Genomic DNA, 25959 nt, shown 5'->3' on the forward strand with positions numbered 1-25959 from the left:
TACTGCCAGCTAAGGCTGTGCAACTTGAAATCTCATTTTAAAATAGGTGAGCTGTATATTCTGAACTTCGTTCAGCATTTTCTGTAATAAAGTTTTTTTATCTGTTCTTATCAGCTTAATATCTGATACGACCTGCATTGCAGGTCCAGTATATTAAACTGATTTTTGGAAACAGGTGAGGCGGTCGTGGCTTGCCACACCCTCACCACCTGTCGGCCCGGCATTGCAGTACAGTCGGGAACGGCAGACCTTATCGAATGCAAAAAAAAACGATTAACCCAAAAATGTGTTTAATATTTTGGATTTCTGCAATGTCAATTGATCGGATATTTAGTTGACTACAGAACATGCGACATTTCCATTGAAAAGCTTACTCTACTTCTTTCACTTCCCTTTACGTCGCGTTACTACCATTTCGGATAATCGCGACGATGGATAGCAGGATGGAACATTTTCTATATTTCCAACTTCCCTCTCTTCGTAACGCTTAACACTGACCACTCCAGCACAGAGGCTCGCCCACACATGAACCATGTCCTCGATTTCTCTAGGTAATTTCCAATGTTCATTTGTCACTTTAGGTAAGGCGATTCACACATGCACACCACTCAAATTGCCCTCTCTGTGCCTATCTTTCTTTCATATCACTTTTCTCCACAACCTTTCGCAATGCTCAATACAGCGTCACAGCTTGTCTCCCGTTCGTTTAAACCCGTACCGAGGCATTCACGGTGTGTGCAACAGGCACCTTTTCGGTGTCAAATGGGAACAATTTCGTTTCGCGAAATGTATCCACTTCTGCAATTTTACACTTTTTCCTCCTCATGTGGCCTCTTTTCTATTTCTGCAATACACACACTTATATTAAAAGGTATTACGTAAACCCACATGCGTTGCTTTTTAGTTGTACACTGCGAAACTAGAGTCAAGTTGGGCCAATGCTACCTACATTCCCCGATGGCCGCATTTCATTCTATTTACTGCGATCCAGAAATATTAGCAGCTTGGGCGTCCAATGGCGGGAAACCAGTGACGACTCTACGATCGTGCGCCAGTGAGGGAAAATCCACGCTGCGCGAGGGAATTTCTCAGAGCACCGGAAACGGAACCTGTTTTCTAGCCATTGGTATAAGTACCTGGCCCTCAAAAAGTGTCACTCCAGATCACTTCCTTTCCTCACCCTGACAAATTGTGGTGCATATCGGCAAATCTCAGACATCAATTAAATGTGTCCTTCTGGCCTGCGTTTAAATACATGTTCATTTGTGATCAGAAATCTTGTGATCAATCTGCAGGGTCAACGGAACTGTGACTCCCACGGCCAGGTAAGCTGTTGTTCACGTACATTTTTACACTTTTTGCACCAAACCCCATCGCTTCTCGGCCTTTTGGCTAAGATCAAAGTGTAGTATCTGTTCTTATCAGCTTAATATCTGATACGACCTGCATTGCAGGTCCAGTATATTAAACTGATTTTTGGAAACAGGTGAGGCGGTCAAACAGGTGAAACCCAAGTCAAATGAAATTAATCATCCTCAAAATAATAACAACAGCAGTAGGTCTACTCATACCAGCTATGTACACCCGAGAGCTAATCCTTCTGCCCAAAGATCCAACATTAGAGACGGAAGGTTTAATCGGCGTAATAATGGCCCTAGATTTGATGCTCAGAAGGCTTCCAAAATACAAAAATTATTTAGAGTGAACAAAAAGAAAGCGGTTAACTCCATCCTAAATCAATCCTCACAATATTGTGAGGTTGAAGCTGCCGAGATTCAGAAGCACTTTGAAGATCTCTTTAAAAGTAAAAGGATGGTTAATCTGGACTTACCTGATAATTTAAACTCAGAAGAAGGTAATGAGCCGTCTGACGAGGGTGAGGAAGTGTGTGACGATAACAATGACATGTCTCTCAGACCAATTACTTGCGATGAAGTTAGAAAAAGACTTGGTAAAACTGCAAATACCAGTCCTGGGCCTGATGGGGTTTCTTATGCTGCTCTGAAGAAGTATGATTCGGGCTGTATTGTACTGACATACATCTTTAATAGATGTCTGAACGCGAATCGTATTCCTGCCAGCTGGAAGAAATCAAACACGGTATTAGTTTACAAAAAGGGTGATAAGCAGATCTTGGATAATTGGCGTCCGATTACACTTGGCAACACCATTTCGAAACTTTATGCTGGTGTCATTTCAGATCGAATTTCTCAATTCTGTGAAAGGAATGAAATTCTCTCAGGTGTTCAGAAAGGGTTTCGGCCTTATGAGGGATGTGTTGAGCATAACTTCATTATACAGGCTGCTATCAATGACGCACGGAGAAATAACAAAGAGGTGGTGGTAGCTTGGCTCGACTTGGCGAATGCCTTTAACTCGGTCCCTCATAAGCACATCCTAGATAGCCTACGTAAATTTGGTTTTCCTGATCGTATCTTAACTATCATTAAGGATATGTACTCTAATTCTACCACTCGAATTAGAAGTAGTACTGGGTATACCAAGGACATTCCAATCTCTGCTGGGGTTAAACAGGGCTGTCCTCTTAGCCCTGTCCTTTTTAATATCGCTATGGAGTCTATTATTAGTCAGTTAACTTCGGTTAGTGACTCTCATGGCTACAAACTTCTTGGTGATTCATACTCATGTTTAGCATATGCCGACGACCTAGTCGTCATTGCTAAATCATCCGCTTTGATGCAGGAATTGCTAACCGTAGCTCATAAAACAGCTGATTCCATCGGTTTGAAGTTTAAACCTCCAAAATGCGCATCTTTACATGTCAACTGTAAAGGTAAAAGAAGAGTAGAGGGTTCTACTTTTCTCCTTGGAGGTAACCCTATGAGGGTTCTGAAGGAGGGGGAAATATATTGCTATTTGGGAATCCCGGCAGGTTTCAAATCAAATTCAAGTCCGGATGAAACCCTAATTAAAGCCACGGAAGACCTGCAGAAAATAGATGTTAGTCTTCTTGCCCCGTGGCAAAAAATTGATGCAATAAGGTCCTTCATTTTGCCTCGCTTTCAGCATTCTCTTAGGGGTTCACTTATAATGAAAAAGAACTTCAGAGAAATTGACTCGGCTTTGAAGCGACTGGTTAAGAAGTGGCTTAACTTGCCAGCTCGGGCTAGTCCCGAAATAGTTTTTATGTCCACGGATAAGGGTGGTGCTGGCATTCTGCCCCTGAGTGAACTGGTTGATATTTCGGGCATTGTCCGTGCATATAGATTGCTGACGACTCCTGATGTGAATGTCCAAAGAGTGGCATTGGGTGAATTGAAGAGTGTGGTAAGAAGGAAAATTAGGAAGGATCCCTCATGGTCTGAGTTGACTGATTACTTGAATGGCAGGAATGATGAGGAGTTTTCCAGAGATGGAGGTGATACTTCTTCTACCTGGTCCTACTGCAGAAAGTCAACTGTGTTACTGAAGAAGCAATTCAACATTGAATGGTCGTTCAATAACAACAGAAATTCCCTGGAGATTAGATTTACTTGTCCCTCTAGTGGAAACAAAATAATTGTTGATGAATCTTCACGTGGCTATTTACAATCAATGCTCAGAAAAGCTGCTCAAGAGTTTTACTTGGTTAAAATCAAAAAGAAGCCTGACCAAGGAAAAGTAATGGACATTTCTTCAGCCTCCTACTTCTCCAATCACTTTGTTAGGGAGGGTAAATATACCCGCTTTGCAGATTGGAGATTTATACACCAGGCTCGTCTGGGAACCGTAAAATTAAATGGTACTACTAGATACGGACAAGGAGATAAAAGGTGTAGGCGATGTGGGTACGCTGTCGAAACTTTGCCTCATGTGATCAACCACTGCAGACTTCATTCTGCTGCATGGCAGCTGCGCCACAATGCAATTCAAGAGCGTATAGCTAAAGCGATTGCATCCAAATTCTCCATCATTAATATTAATAAAAGAGTTGAGGGGTGCAATAGCACACTAAGGCCTGACATAGTTGCATATTCTAATGAGAAAAAGTCGTGTCACATTGTGGATGTAGCTGTACCATTTGACAACAGGAAGGAATCTCTTGAAGCTGTTCGAATGCTTAAACAACTAAAATACGAATCGCTTGCTGACCAACTTATTGCAAAAGGGTGGCGGGTCACATGTGATGCTCTAGTTGTTGGAGCCCTGGGAACATGGGACCCGGCCAACGATAGTATTATTAGAGCATTGGGCATTAGTGATCGATACTCAGGCCTAATGAAGAGGCTTATTGTGAGCGACACTATTAAATGGTCCAGGGATATTTTTATTGAGCATATAACAGGGGCTAGACAGTACTAAGATTTTACCTTCCTACCTGTTGAACTCTTGAAGTATAATTACTGACGATTTCATTAACTGGTGACTTGTTTTGTGTAAGTAGTAGTAGATTGACTTTACCAGTCTTAAACCTGATATGACCTATATCCTACCGAGCATGTTACCGGGAAGCTGTAATATTGGACTGGCCCTGTAGGATATTAATGTTAGCCTTTTGTTTTATCTTGGCCAATCGGTTATTAATGAATTATATGCTAATAAATGTAAATTAGCTATATTTTAAATATTGTAAGCGGCCTTACTGATTAAGGGTTGTTTGAATATTTCAAGTAGTGGACCTATAACTTTTATATAATTTTAATTATAATTTAACGTTTGTATATTATTATATGTCCATGGCATGATTGAATTTTATTTGGTTAAAGGCCACTATATTCATTTAATTATTGGATTATATTCTGCTCAAAGTCTATGCAACTGCAAATCATATTGTATTTTATTTGTTTTTCGGTGTCTTTGAGTTTATTATCTACTTGTGAATTTCCACTTATTGTGTTATAAATGAATTGTATGCAATGAATGCAAATTTACTTTATTTAATGATGTAAACTGCCTTTATGATGAACAGTCGTATGATTATTGTATTTTAAATTGAGTGATCCTATATCATAGGATGGAGGATAGTCATTTACTAATGGCTCTGTAATTATTGTATGTCAAACTAAGTAGAGTTATTATCGTGATTATACGTTACTTAATATTCTGGATTAATTTTTTAGAAATATATTCACCTGACACATGACTCTTATGGTTATCATACGGCCAATTTGTTATGTATATGGTCCCGCAACGATATATCTAATGCTGTACACTTATGCAATTGCTAAATCTTATTGGTTTTAACTTGCCTTTAGTGTTTTTGAATATTTGATCTAAGGTTGAAGTCTCGCTTGCTTATTTTATGGTTGTATCTTATGAGATTATTTAGTATAGCATACGTTGTCATCTTTGAAGATTGACAAATTTAACTCCTAGTTGTAGTGGGGTTAATGTTCATATGTTAAATTTGAACTATTTAAGCGTATGAGGCATAAACTCAAATGGTTTATGAATATTTAGCGATACTCATATTGGTTATACTGGATATGTTATGAATTGATGACGTAGTTAATGAACTTGAACTTGATCTTCTAATTCAATAATTGATTTGTATTTTACAATACCTGATTTTGATTGGATTTTATAACTCTGTTCTAATATTATGTCTATACTGCCAGCTAAGGCTGTGCAACTTGAAATCTCATTTTAAAATAGGTGAGCTGTATATTCTGAACTTCGTTCAGCATTTTCTGTAATAAAGTCTGCCGTTCCCGACTGTACTGCAATGCCGGGCCGACAGGTGGTGAGGGTGTGGCAAGCCACGACCGCCTCACCTGTTTCCAAAAATCAGTTTAATATACTGGACCTGCAATGCAGGTCGTATCAGATATTAAGCTGATAAGAACAGATACTACACTTTGATCTTAGCCAAAAGGCCGAGAAGCGATGGGGTTTGGTGCAAAAAGTGTAAAAATGTACGTGAACAACAGCTTACCTGGCCGTGGGAGTCACAGTTCCGTTGACCCTGCAGATTGATCACAAGATTTCTGATCACAAATGAACATGTATTTAAACGCAGGCCAGAAGGACACATTTAATTGATGTCTGAGATTTGCCGATATGCACCACAATTTGTCAGGGTGAGGAAAGGAAGTGATCTGGAGTGACACTTTTTGAGGGCCAGGTACTTATACCAATGGCTAGAAAACAGGTTCCGTTTCCGGTGCTCTGAGAAATTCCCTCGCGCAGCGTGGATTTTCCCTCACTGGCGCACGATCGTAGAGTCGTCACTGGTTTCCCGCCATTGGACGCCCAAGCTGCTAATATTTCTGGATCGCAGTAAATAGAATGAAATGCGGCCATCGGGGAATGTAGGTAGCATTGGCCCAACTTGACTCTAGTTTCGCAGTGTACAACTAAAAAGCAACGCATGTGGGTTTACGTAATACCTTTTAATATAAGTGTGTGTATTGCAGAAATAGAAAAGAGGCCACATGAGGAGGAAAAAGTGTAAAATTGCAGAAGTGGATACATTTCGCGAAACGAAATGGTTCCCATTTGACACCGAAAAGGTGCCTGTTGCACACACCGTGAATGCCTCGGTACGGGTTTAAACGAACGGGAGACAAGCTGTGACGCTGTATTGAGCATTGCGAAAGGTTGTGGAGAAAAGTGATATGAAAGAAAGATAGGCACAGAGAGGGCAATTTGAGTGGTGTGCATGTGTGAATCGCCTTACCTAAAGTGACAAATGAACATTGGAAATTACCTAGAGAAATCGAGGACATGGTTCATGTGTGGGCGAGCCTCTGTGCTGGAGTGGTCAGTGTTAAGCGTTACGAAGAGAGGGAAGTTGGAAATATAGAAAATGTTCCATCCTGCTATCCATCGTCGCGATTATCCGAAATGGTAGTAACGCGACGTAAAGGGAAGTGAAAGAAGTAGAGTAAGCTTTTCAATGGAAATGTCGCATGTTCTGTAGTCAACTAAATATCCGATCAATTGACATTGCAGAAATCCAAAATATTAAACACATTTTTGGGTTAATCGTTTTTTTTTGCATTCGATAAGGTCTGCCGTTCCCGACTGTACTGCAATGCCGGGCCGACAGGTGGTGAGGGTGTGGCAAGCCACGACCGCCTCACCTGTTTCCAAAAATCAGTTTAATATACTGGACCTGCAATGCAGGTCGTATCAGATATTAAGCTGATAAGAACAGATACTACACTTTGATCTTAGCCAAAAGGCCGAGAAGCGATGGGGTTTGGTGCAAAAAGTGTAAAAATGTACGTGAACAACAGCTTACCTGGCCGTGGGAGTCACAGTTCCGTTGACCCTGCAGATTGATCACAAGATTTCTGATCACAAATGAACATGTATTTAAACGCAGGCCAGAAGGACACATTTAATTGATGTCTGAGATTTGCCGATATGCACCACAATTTGTCAGGGTGAGGAAAGGAAGTGATCTGGAGTGACACTTTTTGAGGGCCAGGTACTTATACCAATGGCTAGAAAACAGGTTCCGTTTCCGGTGCTCTGAGAAATTCCCTCGCGCAGCGTGGATTTTCCCTCACTGGCGCACGATCGTAGAGTCGTCACTGGTTTCCCGCCATTGGACGCCCAAGCTGCTAATATTTCTGGATCGCAGTAAATAGAATGAAATGCGGCCATCGGGGAATGTAGGTAGCATTGGCCCAACTTGACTCTAGTTTCGCAGTGTACAACTAAAAAGCAACGCATGTGGGTTTACGTAATACCTTTTAATATAAGTGTGTGTATTGCAGAAATAGAAAAGAGGCCACATGAGGAGGAAAAAGTGTAAAATTGCAGAAGTGGATACATTTCGCGAAACGAAATTGTTCCCATTTGACACCGAAAAGGTGCCTGTTGCACACACCGTGAATGCCTCGGTACGGGTTTAAACGAACGGGAGACAAGCTGTGACGCTGTATTGAGCATTGCGAAAGGTTGTGGAGAAAAGTGATATGAAAGAAAGATAGGCACAGAGAGGGCAATTTGAGTGGTGTGCATGTGTGAATCGCCTTACCTAAAGTGACAAATGAACATTGGAAATTACCTAGAGAAATCGAGGACATGGTTCATGTGTGGGCGAGCCTCTGTGCTGGAGTGGTCAGTGTTAAGCGTTACGAAGAGAGGGAAGTTGGAAATATAGAAAATGTTCCATCCTGCTATCCATCGTCGCGATTATCCGAAATGGTAGTAACGCGACGTAAAGGGAAGTGAAAGAAGTAGAGTAAGCTTTTCAATGGAAATGTCGCATGTTCTGTAGTCAACTAAATATCCGATCAATTGACATTGCAGAAATCCAAAATATTAAACACATTTTTGGGTTAATCGTTTTTTTTTGCATTCGATAAGGTCTGCCGTTCCCGACTGTACTGCAATGCCGGGCCGACAGGTGGTGAGGGTGTGGCAAGCCACGACCGCCTCACCTGTTTCCAAAAATCAGTTTAATATACTGGACCTGCAATGCAGGTCGTATCAGATATTAAGCTGATAAGAACAGATACTACACTTTGATCTTAGCCAAAAGGCCGAGAAGCGATGGGGTTTGGTGCAAAAAGTGTAAAAATGTACGTGAACAACAGCTTACCTGGCCGTGGGAGTCACAGTTCCGTTGACCCTGCAGATTGATCACAAGATTTCTGATCACAAATGAACATGTATTTAAACGCAGGCCAGAAGGACACATTTAATTGATGTCTGAGATTTGCCGATATGCACCACAATTTGTCAGGGTGAGGAAAGGAAGTGATCTGGAGTGACACTTTTTGAGGGCCAGGTACTTATACCAATGGCTAGAAAACAGGTTCCGTTTCCGGTGCTCTGAGAAATTCCCTCGCGCAGCGTGGATTTTCCCTCACTGGCGCACGATCGTAGAGTCGTCACTGGTTTCCCGCCATTGGACGCCCAAGCTGCTAATATTTCTGGATCGCAGTAAATAGAATGAAATGCGGCCATCGGGGAATGTAGGTAGCATTGGCCCAACTTGACTCTAGTTTCGCAGTGTACAACTAAAAAGCAACGCATGTGGGTTTACGTAATACCTTTTAATATAAGTGTGTGTATTGCAGAAATAGAAAAGAGGCCACATGAGGAGGAAAAAGTGTAAAATTGCAGAAGTGGATACATTTCGCGAAACGAAATTGTTCCCATTTGACACCGAAAAGGTGCCTGTTGCACACACCGTGAATGCCTCGGTACGGGTTTAAACGAACGGGAGACAAGCTGTGACGCTGTATTGAGCATTGCGAAAGGTTGTGGAGAAAAGTGATATGAAAGAAAGATAGGCACAGAGAGGGCAATTTGAGTGGTGTGCATGTGTGAATCGCCTTACCTAAAGTGACAAATGAACATTGGAAATTACCTAGAGAAATCGAGGACATGGTTCATGTGTGGGCGAGCCTCTGTGCTGGAGTGGTCAGTGTTAAGCGTTACGAAGAGAGGGAAGTTGGAAATATAGAAAATGTTCCATCCTGCTATCCATCGTCGCGATTATCCGAAATGGTAGTAACGCGACGTAAAGGGAAGTGAAAGAAGTAGAGTAAGCTTTTCAATGGAAATGTCGCATGTTCTGTAGTCAACTAAATATCCGATCAATTGACATTGCAGAAATCCAAAATATTAAACACATTTTTGGGTTAATCGTTTTTTTTTGCATTCGATAAGGTCTGCCGTTCCCGACTGTACTGCAATGCCGGGCCGACAGGTGGTGAGGGTGTGGCAAGCCACGACCGCCTCACCTGTTTCCAAAAATCAGTTTAATATACTGGACCTGCAATGCAGGTCGTATCAGATATTAAGCTGATAAGAACAGATACTACACTTTGATCTTAGCCAAAAGGCCGAGAAGCGATGGGGTTTGGTGCAAAAAGTGTAAAAATGTACGTGAACAACAGCTTACCTGGCCGTGGGAGTCACAGTTCCGTTGACCCTGCAGATTGATCACAAGATTTCTGATCACAAATGAACATGTATTTAAACGCAGGCCAGAAGGACACATTTAATTGATGTCTGAGATTTGCCGATATGCACCACAATTTGTCAGGGTGAGGAAAGGAAGTGATCTGGAGTGACACTTTTTGAGGGCCAGGTACTTATACCAATGGCTAGAAAACAGGTTCCGTTTCCGGTGCTCTGAGAAATTCCCTCGCGCAGCGTGGATTTTCCCTCACTGGCGCACGATCGTAGAGTCGTCACTGGTTTCCCGCCATTGGACGCCCAAGCTGCTAATATTTCTGGATCGCAGTAAATAGAATGAAATGCGGCCATCGGGGAATGTAGGTAGCATTGGCCCAACTTGACTCTAGTTTCGCAGTGTACAACTAAAAAGCAACGCATGTGGGTTTACGTAATACCTTTTAATATAAGTGTGTGTATTGCAGAAATAGAAAAGAGGCCACATGAGGAGGAAAAAGTGTAAAATTGCAGAAGTGGATACATTTCGCGAAACGAAATTGTTCCCATTTGACACCGAAAAGGTGCCTGTTGCACACACCGTGAATGCCTCGGTACGGGTTTAAACGAACGGGAGACAAGCTGTGACGCTGTATTGAGCATTGCGAAAGGTTGTGGAGAAAAGTGATATGAAAGAAAGATAGGCACAGAGAGGGCAATTTGAGTGGTGTGCATGTGTGAATCGCCTTACCTAAAGTGACAAATGAACATTGGAAATTACCTAGAGAAATCGAGGACATGGTTCATGTGTGGGCGAGCCTCTGTGCTGGAGTGGTCAGTGTTAAGCGTTACGAAGAGAGGGAAGTTGGAAATATAGAAAATGTTCCATCCTGCTATCCATCGTCGCGATTATCCGAAATGGTAGTAACGCGACGTAAAGGGAAGTGAAAGAAGTAGAGTAAGCTTTTCAATGGAAATGTCGCATGTTCTGTAGTCAACTAAATATCCGATCAATTGACATTGCAGAAATCCAAAATATTAAACACATTTTTGGGTTAATCGTTTTTTTTTGCATTCGATAAGGTCTGCCGTTCCCGACTGTACTGCAATGCCGGGCCGACAGGTGGTGAGGGTGTGGCAAGCCACGACCGCCTCACCTGTTTCCAAAAATCAGTTTAATATTTAATCAGTCACCAGTTTACTAGAGTCCAGAGGACGACTCCACAACGCAATATCTTTGCTATTGCCTTCGATCCCGGTAACTTGAATTGGGATAGGGGTAGAGGTGGCAACAACTAAATTCTCCCTGTCAAGCAAATGAGTATCAGACGGGTTATCGTCATCGTCATTAACAGTCAAGAACTCGTTATTGTCCTCAAACAGTAAGCTTCCGTTGATCATCCCTACATAGCTTTTATTACCCGTAATGCTTAAAGTATCATTAATAGTCACATTATTCTCGACTACCAAATCTTCAACTACACCTAGGGGACTATCACTAACACACTCTTCACATGAGCTTTTACAGACCTTAAAGTGTGATTTTCCTTGTTTTAATAAGTCAAATAGTAACCCACATTTCGAACATTTAAAGGTCAGCAAAGTACCTTTATGGTATTTTTTGACATGTTTATATAGGTCATTGTGAGTTTTATATTCACCGAAGGTACCCCTTTTGGCAGAGCCACTAGCAATATTAGTAAAGCATTTGGTGCATTTAAATGTAGAAGGAAGAGGAATTTCAAGAATCACACTATCCTCTTCCATTGTTGATCGACACGAGCTAACAGACATATTAGAACAACAAAATAAGAATATTATAGTTCTTAGTTATAAACGATAACTATACCCGCTCTTAAAGATGGGATCTTCATCATCGGTCCGGTCCAGTCCGCCATTAAGTCCCGCTGCAGTCTTCAAGGTAACAGAGGCCAAATCTCTTGACAGGGCAAGTTCACTGCTGGAAGCGGCCTTCGCTGGTATGCCCCAGACCTAGGCAACACACCCCAGAATGACACGGACTGGCTCCTCACTGGATCGCAGTCCACCTCCTATGGTCGGAGCTGGCTCCCCGCCGGATGGCAGTCCACCCCTCCTATCAGGGGCTGGCACGTCCCTGAAACTTCGGCGAAACGGGGGCTGGCTCCCTGCTGGATGGTACTCCTCCAGAGCTTCGGCGATACGGGTGCTGGTTCCCCGCTGGATGGTACGCCTCAGCACGCCTCTGAAACCTCGGAAGAACGGGGGCTGAATCCCCGCTGGATGGTACGCCCCTGGAGCTTCGGCGGCACAGGGGCTGGAACCCCGCTGGATGGTACTCCTCAGCACGCCTCTGGAATCTCGGAAGAACGGGGGCTGGATCCCCGCTGGATGGTACGCCTCAGGAGCTTCGGCGGGACAGGGGCTGGTTCCCTGCTGGATGGTACTCCTCCAGAGCTTCGGCGATACGGGTGCTGGTTCCCCGCTGGATGGTACGCCTCAGCACACCTCTGGAACCTCGGAAGAACGGGGGCTGAATCCCCGCTGGATGGTACGCCCCTGGAGCTTCGGCGGCACAGGGGCTGGAACCCCGCTGGATGGTACGCCTCAGCACGCCTCTGGAACCTCGGAAGAACGGGGGCTGGATACCCGCTGGATGGTACGCCTCAGCACGCCTCTGGAACCTCGGAAGAACGGGGGCTGGATCCCCGCTGGATGGTACGCCTCAGGAGCTTCGGCGGGACAGGGGCTGGTTCCCTGCTGGATGGCAGTCCACCTCTACCAGTCAGGGCCAGCTCGCCTCTGGAACCTCGGAAGAACGGGGGCTGGATCTCCGCTGGATGGTACGCCTCTGGAGTATTTCGGCGAGATGAGGGCTGGCACCTGCTGAATGGCAGTCAACTTTTCTTCAAGTACTATAACAGAGAAAACACGAATATAAGCTAAAAGACAAAAAATACGCAGTTAGAGACTGTTCAGCCAAGGCCCGTCTCTTTTAAGTATATGCCAAAAAATATCAAAGTGTAGCCCGTTATTAATAATTAAGCTGATAAGAACAGATACTACACTTTGATCTTAGCCATATGCATTCGATAAGGTCTGCCGTTCCCGACTGTACTGCAATGCCGGGCCGACAGGTGGTGAGGGTGTGGCAAGCCACGACCGCCTCACCTGTTTCCAAAAATCAGTTTAATATACTGGACCTGCAATGCAGGTCGTATCAGATATTAAGCTGATAAGAACAGATACTACACTTTGATCTTAGCCAAAAGGCCGAGAAGCGATGGGGTTTGGTGCAAAAAGTGTAAAAATGTACGTGAACAACAGCTTACCTGGCCGTGGGAGTCACAGTTCCGTTGACCCTGCAGATTGATCACAAGATTTCTGATCACAAATGAACATGTATTTAAACGCAGGCCAGAAGGACACATTTAATTGATGTCTGAGATTTGCCGATATGCACCACAATTTGTCAGGGTGAGGAAAGGAAGTGATCTGGAGTGACACTTTTTGAGGGCCAGGTACTTATACCAATGGCTAGAAAACAGGTTCCGTTTCCGGTGCTCTGAGAAATTCCCTCGCGCAGCGTGGATTTTCCCTCACTGGCGCACGATCGTAGAGTCGTCACTGGTTTCCCGCCATTGGACGCCCAAGCTGCTAATATTTCTGGATCGCAGTAAATAGAATGAAATGCGGCCATCGGGGAATGTAGGTAGCATTGGCCCAACTTGACTCTAGTTTCGCAGTGTACAACTAAAAAGCAACGCATGTGGGTTTACGTAATACCTTTTAATATAAGTGTGTGTATTGCAGAAATAGAAAAGAGGCCACATGAGGAGGAAAAAGTGTAAAATTGCAGAAGTGGATACATTTCGCGAAACGAAATTGTTCCCATTTGACACCGAAAAGGTGCCTGTTGCACACACCGTGAATGCCTCGGTACGGGTTTAAACGAACGGGAGACAAGCTGTGACGCTGTATTGAGCATTGCGAAAGGTTGTGGAGAAAAGTGATATGAAAGAAAGATAGGCACAGAGAGGGCAATTTGAGTGGTGTGCATGTGTGAATCGCCTTACCTAAAGTGACAAATGAACATTGGAAATTACCTAGAGAAATCGAGGACATGGTTCATGTGTGGGCGAGCCTCTGTGCTGGAGTGGTCAGTGTTAAGCGTTACGAAGAGAGGGAAGTTGGAAATATAGAAAATGTTCCATCCTGCTATCCATCGTCGCGATTATCCGAAATGGTAGTAACGCGACGTAAAGGGAAGTGAAAGAAGTAGAGTAAGCTTTTCAATGGAAATGTCGCATGTTCTGTAGTCAACTAAATATCCGATCAATTGACATTGCAGAAATCCAAAATATTAAACACATTTTTGGGTTAATCGTTTTTTTTTGCATTCGATAAGGTCTGCCGTTCCCGACTGTACTGCAATGCCGGGCCGACAGGTGGTGAGGGTGTGGCAAGCCACGACCGCCTCACCTGTTTCCAAAAATCAGTTTAATATACTGGACCTGCAATGCAGGTCGTATCAGATATTAAGCTGATAAGAACAGATACTACACTTTGATCTTAGCCAAAAGGCCGAGAAGCGATGGGGTTTGGTGCAAAAAGTGTAAAAATGTACGTGAACAACAGCTTACCTGGCCGTGGGAGTCACAGTTCCGTTGACCCTGCAGATTGATCACAAGATTTCTGATCACAAATGAACATGTATTTAAACGCAGGCCAGAAGGACACATTTAATTGATGTCTGAGATTTGCCGATATGCACCACAATTTGTCAGGGTGAGGAAAGGAAGTGATCTGGAGTGACACTTTTTGAGGGCCAGGTACTTATACCAATGGCTAGAAAACAGGTTCCGTTTCCGGTGCTCTGAGAAATTCCCTCGCGCAGCGTGGATTTTCCCTCACTGGCGCACGATCGTAGAGTCGTCACTGGTTTCCCGCCATTGGACGCCCAAGCTGCTAATATTTCTGGATCGCAGTAAATAGAATGAAATGCGGCCATCGGGGAATGTAGGTAGCATTGGCCCAACTTGACTCTAGTTTCGCAGTGTACAACTAAAAAGCAACGCATGTGGGTTTACGTAATACCTTTTAATATAAGTGTGTGTATTGCAGAAATAGAAAAGAGGCCACATGAGGAGGAAAAAGTGTAAAATTGCAGAAGTGGATACATTTCGCGAAACGAAATTGTTCCCATTTGACACCGAAAAGGTGCCTGTTGCACACACCGTGAATGCCTCGGTACGGGTTTAAACGAACGGGAGACAAGCTGTGACGCTGTATTGAGCATTGCGAAAGGTTGTGGAGAAAAGTGATATGAAAGAAAGATAGGCACAGAGAGGGCAATTTGAGTGGTGTGCATGTGTGAATCGCCTTACCTAAAGTGACAAATGAACATTGGAAATTACCTAGAGAAATCGAGGACATGGTTCATGTGTGGGCGAGCCTCTGTGCTGGAGTGGTCAGTGTTAAGCGTTACGAAGAGAGGGAAGTTGGAAATATAGAAAATGTTCCATCCTGCTATCCATCGTCGCGATTATCCGAAATGGTAGTAACGCGACGTAAAGGGAAGTGAAAGAAGTAGAGTAAGCTTTTCAATGGAAATGTCGCATGTTCTGTAGTCAACTAAATATCCGATCAATTGACATTGCAGAAATCCAAAATATTAAACACATTTTTGGGTTAATCGTTTTTTTTTGCATTCGATAAGGTCTGCCGTTCCCGACTGTACTGCAATGCCGGGCCGACAGGTGGTGAGGGTGTGGCAAGCCACGACCGCCTCACCTGTTTCCAAAAATCAGTTTAATATACTGGACCTGCAATGCAGGTCGTATCAGATATTAAGCTGATAAGAACAGATACTACACTTTGATCTTAGCCAAAAGGCCGAGAAGCGATGGGGTTTGGTGCAAAAAGTGTAAAAATGTACGTGAACAACAGCTTACCTGGCCGTGGGAGTCACAGTTCCGTTGACCCTGCAGATTGATCACAAGATTTCTGATCACAAATGAACATGTATTTAAACGCAGGCCAGAAGGACACATTTAATTGATGTCTGAGATTTGCCGATATGCACCACAATTTGTCAGGGTGAGGAAAGGAAGTGATCTGGAGTGACACTTTTTGAGGGCCAGGTACTTATACCAATGGCTAGAAAACAGGTTCCGTTTCCGGTGCTCTGAGAAATTCCCTCGCGCAGCGTGGATTTTCCCTCACTGGCGCACGATCGTAGAGTCGTCACTGGTTTCCCGCCATTGGACGCCCAAGCTGCTAATATTTCTGGATCGCAGTAAATAGAATGAAATGCGGCCATCGGGGAATGTAGGTAGCATTGGCCCAACTTGACTCTAGTTTCGCAGTGTACAACTAAAAAGCAACGCATGTGGGTTTACGTAATACCTTTTAATATAAGTGTGTGTATTGCAGAAATAGAAAAGAGGCCACATGAGGAGGAAAAAGTGTAAAATTGCAGAAGTGGATACATTTCGCGAAACGAAATTGTTCCCATTTGACACCGAAAAGGTGCCTGTTGCACACACCGTGAATGCCTCGGTACGGGTTTAAACGAACGGGAGACAAGCTGTGACGCTGTATTGAGCATTGCGAAAGGTTGTGGAGAAAAGTGATATGAAAGAAAGATAGGCACAGAGAGGGCAATTTGAGTGGTGTGCATGTGTGAATCGCCTTACCTAAAGTGACAAATGAACATTGGAAATTACCTAGAGAAATCGAGGACATGGTTCATGTGTGGGCGAGCCTCTGTGCTGGAGTGGTCAGTGTTAAGCGTTACGAAGAGAGGGAAGTTGGAAATATAGAAAATGTTCCATCCTGCTATCCATCGTCGCGATTATCCGAAATGGTAGTAACGCGACGTAAAGGGAAGTGAAAGAAGTAGAGTAAGCTTTTCAATGGAAATGTCGCATGTTCTGTAGTCAACTAAATATCCGATCAATTGACATTGCAGAAATCCAAAATATTAAACACATTTTTGGGTTAATCGTTTTTTTTTGCATTCGATAAGGTCTGCCGTTCCCGACTGTACTGCAATGCCGGGCCGACAGGTGGTGAGGGTGTGGCAAGCCACGACCGCCTCACCTGTTTCCAAAAATCAGTTTAATATACTGGACCTGCAATGCAGGTCGTATCAGATATTAAGCTGATAAGAACAGATACTACACTTTGATCTTAGCCAAAAGGCCGAGAAGCGATGGGGTTTGGTGCAAAAAGTGTAAAAATGTACGTGAACAACAGCTTACCTGGCCGTGGGAGTCACAGTTCCGTTGACCCTGCAGATTGATCACAAGATTTCTGATCACAAATGAACATGTATTTAAACGCAGGCCAGAAGGACACATTTAATTGATGTCTGAGATTTGCCGATATGCACCACAATTTGTCAGGGTGAGGAAAGGAAGTGATCTGGAGTGACACTTTTTGAGGGCCAGGTACTTATACCAATGGCTAGAAAACAGGTTCCGTTTCCGGTGCTCTGAGAAATTCCCTCGCGCAGCGTGGATTTTCCCTCACTGGCGCACGATCGTAGAGTCGTCACTGGTTTCCCGCCATTGGACGCCCAAGCTGCTAATATTTCTGGATCGCAGTAAATAGAATGAAATGCGGCCATCGGGGAATGTAGGTAGCATTGGCCCAACTTGACTCTAGTTTCGCAGTGTACAACTAAAAAGCAACGCATGTGGGTTTACGTAATACCTTTTAATATAAGTGTGTGTATTGCAGAAATAGAAAAGAGGCCACATGAGGAGGAAAAAGTGTAAAATTGCAGAAGTGGATACATTTCGCGAAACGAAATTGTTCCCATTTGACACCGAAAAGGTGCCTGTTGCACACACCGTGAATGCCTCGGTACGGGTTTAAACGAACGGGAGACAAGCTGTGACGCTGTATTGAGCATTGCGAAAGGTTGTGGAGAAAAGTGATATGAAAGAAAGATAGGCACAGAGAGGGCAATTTGAGTGGTGTGCATGTGTGAATCGCCTTACCTAAAGTGACAAATGAACATTGGAAATTACCTAGAGAAATCGAGGACATGGTTCATGTGTGGGCGAGCCTCTGTGCTGGAGTGGTCAGTGTTAAGCGTTACGAAGAGAGGGAAGTTGGAAATATAGAAAATGTTCCATCCTGCTATCCATCGTCGCGATTATCCGAAATGGTAGTAACGCGACGTAAAGGGAAGTGAAAGAAGTAGAGTAAGCTTTTCAATGGAAATGTCGCATGTTCTGTAGTCAACTAAATATCCGATCAATTGACATTGCAGAAATCCAAAATATTAAACACATTTTTGGGTTAATCGTTTTTTTTTGCATTCGATAAGGTCTGCCGTTCCCGACTGTACTGCAATGCCGGGCCGACAGGTGGTGAGGGTGTGGCAAGCCACGACCGCCTCACCTGTTTCCAAAAATCAGTTTAATATACTGGACCTGCAATGCAGGTCGTATCAGATATTAAGCTGATAAGAACAGATACAGAACATGCGACATTTCCATTGAAAAGCTTACTCTACTTCTTTCACTTCCCTTTACGTCGCGTTACTACCATTTCGGATAATCGCGACGATGGATAGCAGGATGGAACATTTTCTATATTTCCAACTTCCCTCTCTTCGTAACGCTTAACACTGACCACTCCAGCACAGAGGCTCGCCCACACATGAACCATGTCCTCGATTTCTCTAGGTAATTTCCAATGTTCATTTGTCACTTTAGGTAAGGCGATTCACACATGCACACCACTCAAATTGTCCTCTCTGTGCCTATCTTTCTTTCATATCACTTTTCTCCACAACCTTTCGCAATGCTCAATACAGCGTCACAGCTTGTCTCCCGTTCGTTTAAACCCGTACCGAGGCATTCACGGTGTGTGCAACAGGCACCTTTTCGGTGTCAAATGGGAACAATTTCGTTTCGCGAAATGTATCCACTTCTGCAATTTTACACTTTTTCCTCCTCATGTGGCCTCTTTTCTATTTCTGCAATACACACACTTATATTAAAAGGTATTACGTAAACCCACATGCGTTGCTTTTTAGTTGTACACTGCGAAACTAGAGTCAAGTTGGGCCAATGCTACCTACATTCCCCGATGGCCGCATTTCATTCTATTTACTGCGATCCAGAAATATTAGCAGCTTGGGCGTCCAATGGCGGGAAACCAGTGACGACTCTACGATCGTGCGCCAGTGAGGGAAAATCCACGCTGCGCGAGGGAATTTCTCAGAGCACCGGAAACGGAACCTGTTTTCTAGCCATTGGTATAAGTACCTGGCCCTCAAAAAGTGTCACTCCAGATCACTTCCTTTCCTCACCCTGACAAATTGTGGTGCATATCGGCAAATCTCAGACATCAATTAAATGTGTCCTTCTGGCCTGCGTTTAAATACATGTTCATTTGTGATCAGAAATCTTGTGATCAATCTGCAGGGTCAACGGAACTGTGACTCCCACGGCCAGGTAAGCTGTTGTTCACGTACATTTTTACACTTTTTGCACCAAACCCCCACATCATGGCATCCGGGGAGGCCCAATCCCCGAGAATCAAGGTGAAAACCTAACGGTGACAACTGAAGCCTTGATTGTGCATCGCGAACTGTGCTGCAATCCACGTTTACAGCACTTTGTAGCGAACTGTACTGCAACACGTGCTTGTACAGGAGCAACCTGTGTTTGCCACCCAGTTATATCTGGAGCAAACTGTGCACGCAATTCCCGTTTGCAGCACTTGTGTGAATTCTGTCTTGTTTAGAAGAAATTCAAAGATTCCTGGGATCTAGTTGCTAATAATTCCGCTCTGAGCCCTACGGCTCAACATATATGGAACCTTACGGGTACCATAAAGGACTACCTGCCATCATGCCAGAACCACCCCCCCGACCACCTTCTGGAAGTGGCGCCCAAGAGAAGCGTTCCCATGAAAAAGATCGTAGGAGAAGAGACTCTCAACGATCACTTGTAACAGATAGATCCCGATCCAGGTCCCCAACTAAGATAGTCGCAACAGAAACCAAACAACCCAGCCATCAGAAGACTTCCTCTCAATACCATGAAAACCAAGTCAATCCCATTCACAACTTTTTACTCACCAATTACGATCCTAAATTTTCAAATCCAAAACAAGTCCTAAACCAGCTCTTAAAGTATCTTCCACGAGCCATGATTGAACAGATAGTGTTCAGCAGGAATGGGATTATCATTAAATCCCCTGATGCAACCCTAATGACCACCATAAGGAACAAGGTCAGCTACGAAATATTCGGCCCTAAGGCCACCTTTTCTCAACTCAAGCAGGCTACTCAAAAACAAGCTCCCCCACCAAAACGGACACCAATGCTGTCGGTAGTCATTCGAGGAGTCGATCCATCCCTTACCGATGAAGAAGTAACTGAAGAACTAAAACTTGAAGGACACACCATAGCTCGCTGCCTGCGAATCCACAGTAACCACGGCCCTACATATATGATCCGGGTTTTAACACCGGATCAACACACCATAGATAATCTTCTTCAAAGTGGAGCTTACATATATAAAGGAAAATATCGAGTGGAACCATCCAAATCACAAGCACCACTTCCAATCCGCTGCGAAAACTGTCAAGAATATAATACTCACCACACCAACCAATGTCACAAAAAACCTAAGTGCGGTTACTGTGCAGATGACCATAGCACCAAAGAATGCAGAAACTTGCAACAACCACCAAAATGCGCTACGTGTAACGACCAGCACCCAACGTACAGCTACCGCTGCAAATCCAGACCGAAACCTGAAGAAGATCACCCAGAGCTGACGGTTCCAATTCGAATTCCAGAATCAAACACGGAAGACCTTCTCAACACACCAGTTACACTAGGCAAAATGCTCAACTTTGTGACGGTGACTCTTCAAAATATCCACCCATTTATAAGACCCCATATATTACAGCAAATCACCTACGCCGCTAAGAGCATATTTAATGTTCAATTTCATGCTACCTATTCTGGTCCGTATGTACACTTTTACTCGAACCAACATGAAACTACAGTTTGAAGCTGTTTATAATACATTGATAATGGATTTGAAGGTTTTATTTTTGAATATCCGTTCACTTCCATTCCATAAAATTCTATTTGAACAACTATTAGTAGAGGAAGGGATAACAGCGTTTCTTTTGAATGAAACCTTCCTCACACCATGGACACCCTGTCGTATACCATATTATACGCTACATCGATGTGACAATCCACAACCAGGACTGAGGGCAAGTGGAGGTACTGCAATAGGTTTCTCCCCAAAAATCCCCTTTCGACATCACCAGATTCCACTTATGAATATACCAGAGCATAATGTAACTACATTCTATCTAAAAAGTATGAGTATTACCTTGGTCACAATTTACGTGCGACCAAAACATCCAATTCCTTACGACTTTATGCAGCATGTATCACTAAACTTTCGGAATTATATCATAATGGCCGACATCAATATACATAGTCGACCTCTCCTAGAACGAACGCAATTCTCTCAGTTCATTACCACTCAAACCACTGGAATAAAACATCATATCCCAGAGCATACAAGACCCATCTCTCAGTCAACTCCAGATGTTGTTATCACTTCTGCAAATCTCGCACAGAAATGCACTATTAAAGTTCTTGGTACACTAGGTAGTGACCACCTGCCAATAAAACTTACACTTCGCTGCAGAAACAATGGAACCACTGGTCCATCACGCTCTCGATATGTTCTCCATTACGATAAAGCGAATTGGCCAGCCTACAGAGATCATATCCAAGAAGCGACATCGGATTTAATAATTCCTACCACAGAAGAAGACCTTACCAATGTGGTCGATCGAATTACTCAAGAAATTCAAACCGCAACTTCTCTACATGTGCCACGAACTAAAGTTCTCCCCAACAAACCAAATCTTCCTCCTCGATATCTAACCATGATAACTCGTTCCCGTCAGCTGTACAGGGACTATATTCGAACCGGTAACCTTGATTCCCTGCGACATCATCGTCAATTACAGCGCACTGTGCACAATTACATCGTTGCTTACAAAAGGTTAAACTGGACTCATGCTTGCAACCAGCTGAATAGATCTTCAAATACAACCCAATTCTGGTATAGACTCAAAGGTCTAACTGGGCAAAAATCATCCACCTCATACCCTGTATTTCTTCAAGAAACACCTCTGCAAACTGATGAAGAAAAAGCTGACGCATTCGCTGGCAATCTGCAAGACATATTCACTCCGATTTCTCCAGAACCACCAATACGCCGTCATCCGGTGGATTCCTTTAATTTCAATGATGATGATTTAAAACCTGCAAATACTCACACACTACCTGACGATAATATATTAACCAACCCCATCAGCGCCGGAGATATACAACTGACGCTACAACACAGACGAAATACTGCCCCTGGATTCGATTCTCTTTCTTACCGACTTATTAAAGAATGTCCCATTGCTCTCCTTACCATCTTGGCAGGGATATACACATTCATCCTTCGCACTGGGTTTTTTCCTATAGCATGGAAAGCATCAAAAACCTTGATGTTTCTCAAACCCAACAAATCTCCACAATCGATAAACTCCTATCGACCAATACAACTTACATCTGTGTTCAGTAAAATTCTCGAAAAGATTCTGGTAAAGAGACTGCATGCCCACTTGACTGCAAAAAACTTACTTCCTCTCCAACAAGCAGGATTTAGACCTTCCTTTTGTATTAATGATCAACTCCTTCGGCTCACTACTATGATTACCAATCAATACAATGCCTTAAAACCATCCTGTTTATTGTTATTCGACCTAGAAAAGGCATTTGATAAGGTGTGGCATCCAGGTCTCATCTATAAACTAACCAAATTTCAGTTACCTTCCTGTTATATTCGTTTGATTTATAACTTTATATCAAATCGACTATCCTATGTATCTATCTACAATAGCCTATCACACCCAATATTTCTCCACTCGGGAGTCCCACAAGGTTCAGTACTCTCACCGTTGTTATATTTACTGTATGTGGCAGATTTACCTTGTCCCCCACCTGATGTTCATACATTCCAATATGCTGACGATACGGGCTTTCTGGCGTTAGGGCGAACAATCCATCAACTGAATCAGCACCTACAAAGAACAGTCGATGTCTTTGTTTCCTGGTGCCGCCGTTGGAGACTCCTAATAAATTGTACAAAGACAAAAGCAATAGTATTCCTGCCGGAGGGTTGTCGTTCACGGGTCCATAGAAATCCAGATTTGCTAGCTATCAAGGTACAAAACTCCCTAATAAAATCTTCCAAAACTTTGACGTACCTCGGTGTCGTTTTCGATCAACACCTCACTTGGAAAGCTCACCTTGATATTTTAACCAGTAAAGCAAAAATAAGACTAAACCTAATGAAACGAGTGTGTGGGACAACCTGGGGCTTGAAGGCTGAACTGGTTATCATGACATACAAAGCTATGCTCCGTCCAATTCTTACCTATGGTTTTACAGCCTGGATATCTGCAGCACCATCCTTCTACGAGAAACTTCAAATACTAGAAAGACATGCTCTTCGCACTGCCTATAGGATATCCTTACCCAGCCCCACCAGATTATTGTATGCCAGGATGACTTTTCCACACATCCTGTTCCATCTAGAAACACTTCGCATCCGCTACATAACCTCACGGGTCGCACAGGAACATCCACTACTGCAGAATACAGCCTATTATGATGCTCTTCATGACACTCCACCCCGTTATTACCATACTCCGTTATCACTGCTCCTCACGCTTTATCTTAATACCTTACCTCCAAATCATCCTAATAGAGACCGCTTCGAGATATATAATGTTGATGAACCTCTTCCGCATATATACCCCACACTCGCCTAATATTCCATACGACCCTGACATCAATCATGACAGGCTTAATAATTTTTTTTTTTTTTTTTTTTCTGCCTCAAATATATAAAATTACACGTTAACTTACGATGCACAGTTTTATTTATTTTTTCACTCAACCACTTTTATTCAAAATACACATAGACCAACAATCGTATTTTCAATCACAAAATCACTAAATATCACTTCCCTTACAGAGGGCGTAACCCTCTAACAGGTAGCTAGCTTGGCTAGCAAGGGAAAAAAAAAAAAAAAAAAAAAAAAAAAAAAAAAAAAAAAAACCAAACCCCATCGCTTCTCGGCCTTTTGGCTAAGATCAAAGTGTAGTATCTGTTCTTATCAGCTTAATTATTAATAACGGGCTACACTTTGATATTTTTTGGCATATACTTAAAAGAGACGGGCCTTGGCTGAACAGTCTCTAACTGCGTATTTTTTGTCTTTTAGCTTATATTCGTGTTTTCTCTGTTATAGTACTTGAAGAAAAGTTGACTGCCATTCAGCAGGTGCCAGCCCTCATCTCGCCGAAATACTCCAGAGGCGTACCATCCAGCGGAGATCCAGCCCCCGTTCTTCCGAGGTTCCAGAGGCGAGCTGGCCCTGACTGGTAGAGGTGGACTGCCATCCAGCAGGGATCCAGCCCCTGTCCCGCCGAAGCTCCTGAGGCGTACCATCCAGCGGGGATCCAGCCCCCGTTCTTCCGAGGTTCCAGAGGCGTGCTGAGGCGTACCATCCAGCGGGTATCCAGCCCCCGTTCTTCCGAGGTTCCAGAGGCGTGCTGAGGCGTACCATCCAGCGGGGTTCCAGCCCCTGTGCCGCCGAAGCTCCAGGGGCGTACCATCCAGCGGGGATTCAGCCCCCGTTCTTCCGAGGTTCCAGAGGTGTGCTGAGGCGTACCATCCAGCGGGGAACCAGCACCCGTATCGCCGAAGCTCTGGAGGAGTACCATCCAGCAGGGAACCAGCCCCTGTCCCGCCGAAGCTCCTGAGGCGTACCATCCAGCGGGGATCCAGCCCCCGTTCTTCCGAGATTCCAGAGGCGTGCTGAGGAGTACCATCCAGCGGGGTTCCAGCCCCTGTGCCGCCGAAGCTCCAGGGGCGTACCATCCAGCGGGGATTCAGCCCCCGTTCTTCCGAGGTTTCAGAGGCGTGCTGAGGCGTACCATCCAGCGGGGAACCAGCACCCGTATCGCCGAAGCTCTGGAGGAGTACCATCCAGCAGGGAGCCAGCCCCCGTTTCGCCGAAGTTTCAGGGACGTGCCAGCCCCTGATAGGAGGGGTGGACTGCCATCCGGCGGGGAGCCAGCTCCGACCATAGGAGGTGGACTGCGATCCAGTGAGGAGCCAGTCCGTGTCATTCTGGGGTGTGTTGCCTAGGTCTGGGGCATACCAGCGAAGGCCGCTTCCAGCAGTGAACTTGCCCTGTCAAGAGATTTGGCCTCTGTTACCTTGAAGACTGCAGCGGGACTTAATGGCGGACTGGACCGGACCGATGATGAAGATCCCATCTTTAAGAGCGGGTATAGTTATCGTTTATAACTAAGAACTATAATATTCTTATTTTGTTGTTCTAATATGTCTGTTAGCTCGTGTCGATCAACAATGGAAGAGGATAGTGTGATTCTTGAAATTCCTCTTCCTTCTACATTTAAATGCACCAAATGCTTTACTAATATTGCTAGTGGCTCTGCCAAAAGGGGTACCTTCGGTGAATATAAAACTCACAATGACCTATATAAACATGTCAAAAAATACCATAAAGGTACTTTGCTGACCTTTAAATGTTCGAAATGTGGGTTACTATTTGACTTATTAAAACAAGGAAAATCACACTTTAAGGTCTGTAAAAGCTCATGTGAAGAGTGTGTTAGTGATAGTCCCCTAGGTGTAGTTGAAGATTTGGTAGTCGAGAATAATGTGACTATTAATGATACTTTAAGCATTACGGGTAATAAAAGCTATGTAGGGATGATCAACGGAAGCTTACTGTTTGAGGACAATAACGAGTTCTTGACTGTTAATGACGATGACGATAACCCGTCTGATACTCATTTGCTTGACAAGGAGAATTTAGTTGTTGCCACCTCTACCCCTATCCCAATTCAAGTTACCGGGATCGAAGGCAATAGCAAAGATATTGCGTTGTGGAGTCGTCCTCTGGACTCTAGTAAACTGGTGACCATCCCAGAAGCCCAGGACATCAGTGATGCTCAGCTGGATGGCTACCTTTCGGACTCTCTAGAGGGACCCATCATCCAGTCGGACCCCAACCCACCAG

At 43.9% G+C, this 25959-nt stretch overlaps 1 protein-coding gene, 10 non-coding genes and 3 pseudogenes across 11 annotated transcripts; 4 read left to right on the forward strand and 10 right to left on the reverse strand.

Annotated features, from left to right (window-relative positions):
* The first annotated feature begins 64 nt into the window (after window positions 1-64).
* Window positions 65-254, forward strand: LOC145982611 (U2 spliceosomal RNA). The gene has a single exon (XR_014441112.1). It is a non-coding gene; the product is annotated as a U2 spliceosomal RNA (small nuclear RNA).
* A 1118-nt stretch (window positions 255-1372) lies between these two features.
* LOC145982553 (U2 spliceosomal RNA) lies at window positions 1373-1514 on the forward strand (annotated as a pseudogene).
* A 1057-nt stretch (window positions 1515-2571) lies between these two features.
* LOC145982549 (uncharacterized protein T26G10.4-like) lies at window positions 2572-4302 on the forward strand. The gene has a single exon (XM_083116004.1). It carries the CDS (start codon window positions 2572-2574, stop codon window positions 4300-4302), a length of 1731 nt encoding a protein of 576 aa, XP_082972130.1.
* Window positions 4303-5635: 1333 nt separating this feature from the next.
* LOC145982607 (U2 spliceosomal RNA) lies at window positions 5636-5828 on the reverse strand. The gene has a single exon (XR_014441108.1). It is a non-coding gene; the product is annotated as a U2 spliceosomal RNA (small nuclear RNA).
* Window positions 5829-6946: 1118 nt separating this feature from the next.
* LOC145982586 (U2 spliceosomal RNA) lies at window positions 6947-7139 on the reverse strand. The gene has a single exon (XR_014441087.1). It is a non-coding gene; the product is annotated as a U2 spliceosomal RNA (small nuclear RNA).
* A 1118-nt stretch (window positions 7140-8257) lies between these two features.
* LOC145982587 (U2 spliceosomal RNA) lies at window positions 8258-8450 on the reverse strand. Its single transcript, XR_014441088.1, has one exon. It is a non-coding gene; the product is annotated as a U2 spliceosomal RNA (small nuclear RNA).
* Window positions 8451-9568: 1118 nt separating this feature from the next.
* Window positions 9569-9761, reverse strand: LOC145982588 (U2 spliceosomal RNA). The gene has a single exon (XR_014441089.1). It is a non-coding gene; the product is annotated as a U2 spliceosomal RNA (small nuclear RNA).
* Window positions 9762-10879: 1118 nt separating this feature from the next.
* On the reverse strand, window positions 10880-11017 carry LOC145982567 (U2 spliceosomal RNA; annotated as a pseudogene).
* A 1855-nt stretch (window positions 11018-12872) lies between these two features.
* LOC145982589 (U2 spliceosomal RNA) lies at window positions 12873-13065 on the reverse strand. The gene has a single exon (XR_014441090.1). It is a non-coding gene; the product is annotated as a U2 spliceosomal RNA (small nuclear RNA).
* A 1118-nt stretch (window positions 13066-14183) lies between these two features.
* On the reverse strand, window positions 14184-14376 carry LOC145982590 (U2 spliceosomal RNA). The gene has a single exon (XR_014441091.1). It is a non-coding gene; the product is annotated as a U2 spliceosomal RNA (small nuclear RNA).
* Window positions 14377-15494: 1118 nt separating this feature from the next.
* LOC145982591 (U2 spliceosomal RNA) lies at window positions 15495-15687 on the reverse strand. The gene has a single exon (XR_014441092.1). It is a non-coding gene; the product is annotated as a U2 spliceosomal RNA (small nuclear RNA).
* A 1118-nt stretch (window positions 15688-16805) lies between these two features.
* On the reverse strand, window positions 16806-16998 carry LOC145982592 (U2 spliceosomal RNA). The gene has a single exon (XR_014441093.1). It is a non-coding gene; the product is annotated as a U2 spliceosomal RNA (small nuclear RNA).
* A 1118-nt stretch (window positions 16999-18116) lies between these two features.
* On the reverse strand, window positions 18117-18304 carry LOC145982621 (U2 spliceosomal RNA). The gene has a single exon (XR_014441121.1). It is a non-coding gene; the product is annotated as a U2 spliceosomal RNA (small nuclear RNA).
* Window positions 18305-23972: 5668 nt separating this feature from the next.
* On the forward strand, window positions 23973-24077 carry LOC145982559 (U2 spliceosomal RNA; annotated as a pseudogene).
* The last annotated feature ends 1882 nt before the right edge of the window (window positions 24078-25959 follow it).

Source organism: Lepisma saccharinum, unplaced genomic scaffold (genome assembly GCF_977018435.1).
Source record: "Lepisma saccharinum unplaced genomic scaffold, izLepSacc3.1 HAP1_SCAFFOLD_250, whole genome shotgun sequence".
Taxonomy (NCBI): domain Eukaryota; kingdom Metazoa; phylum Arthropoda; class Insecta; order Zygentoma; family Lepismatidae; genus Lepisma; species Lepisma saccharinum.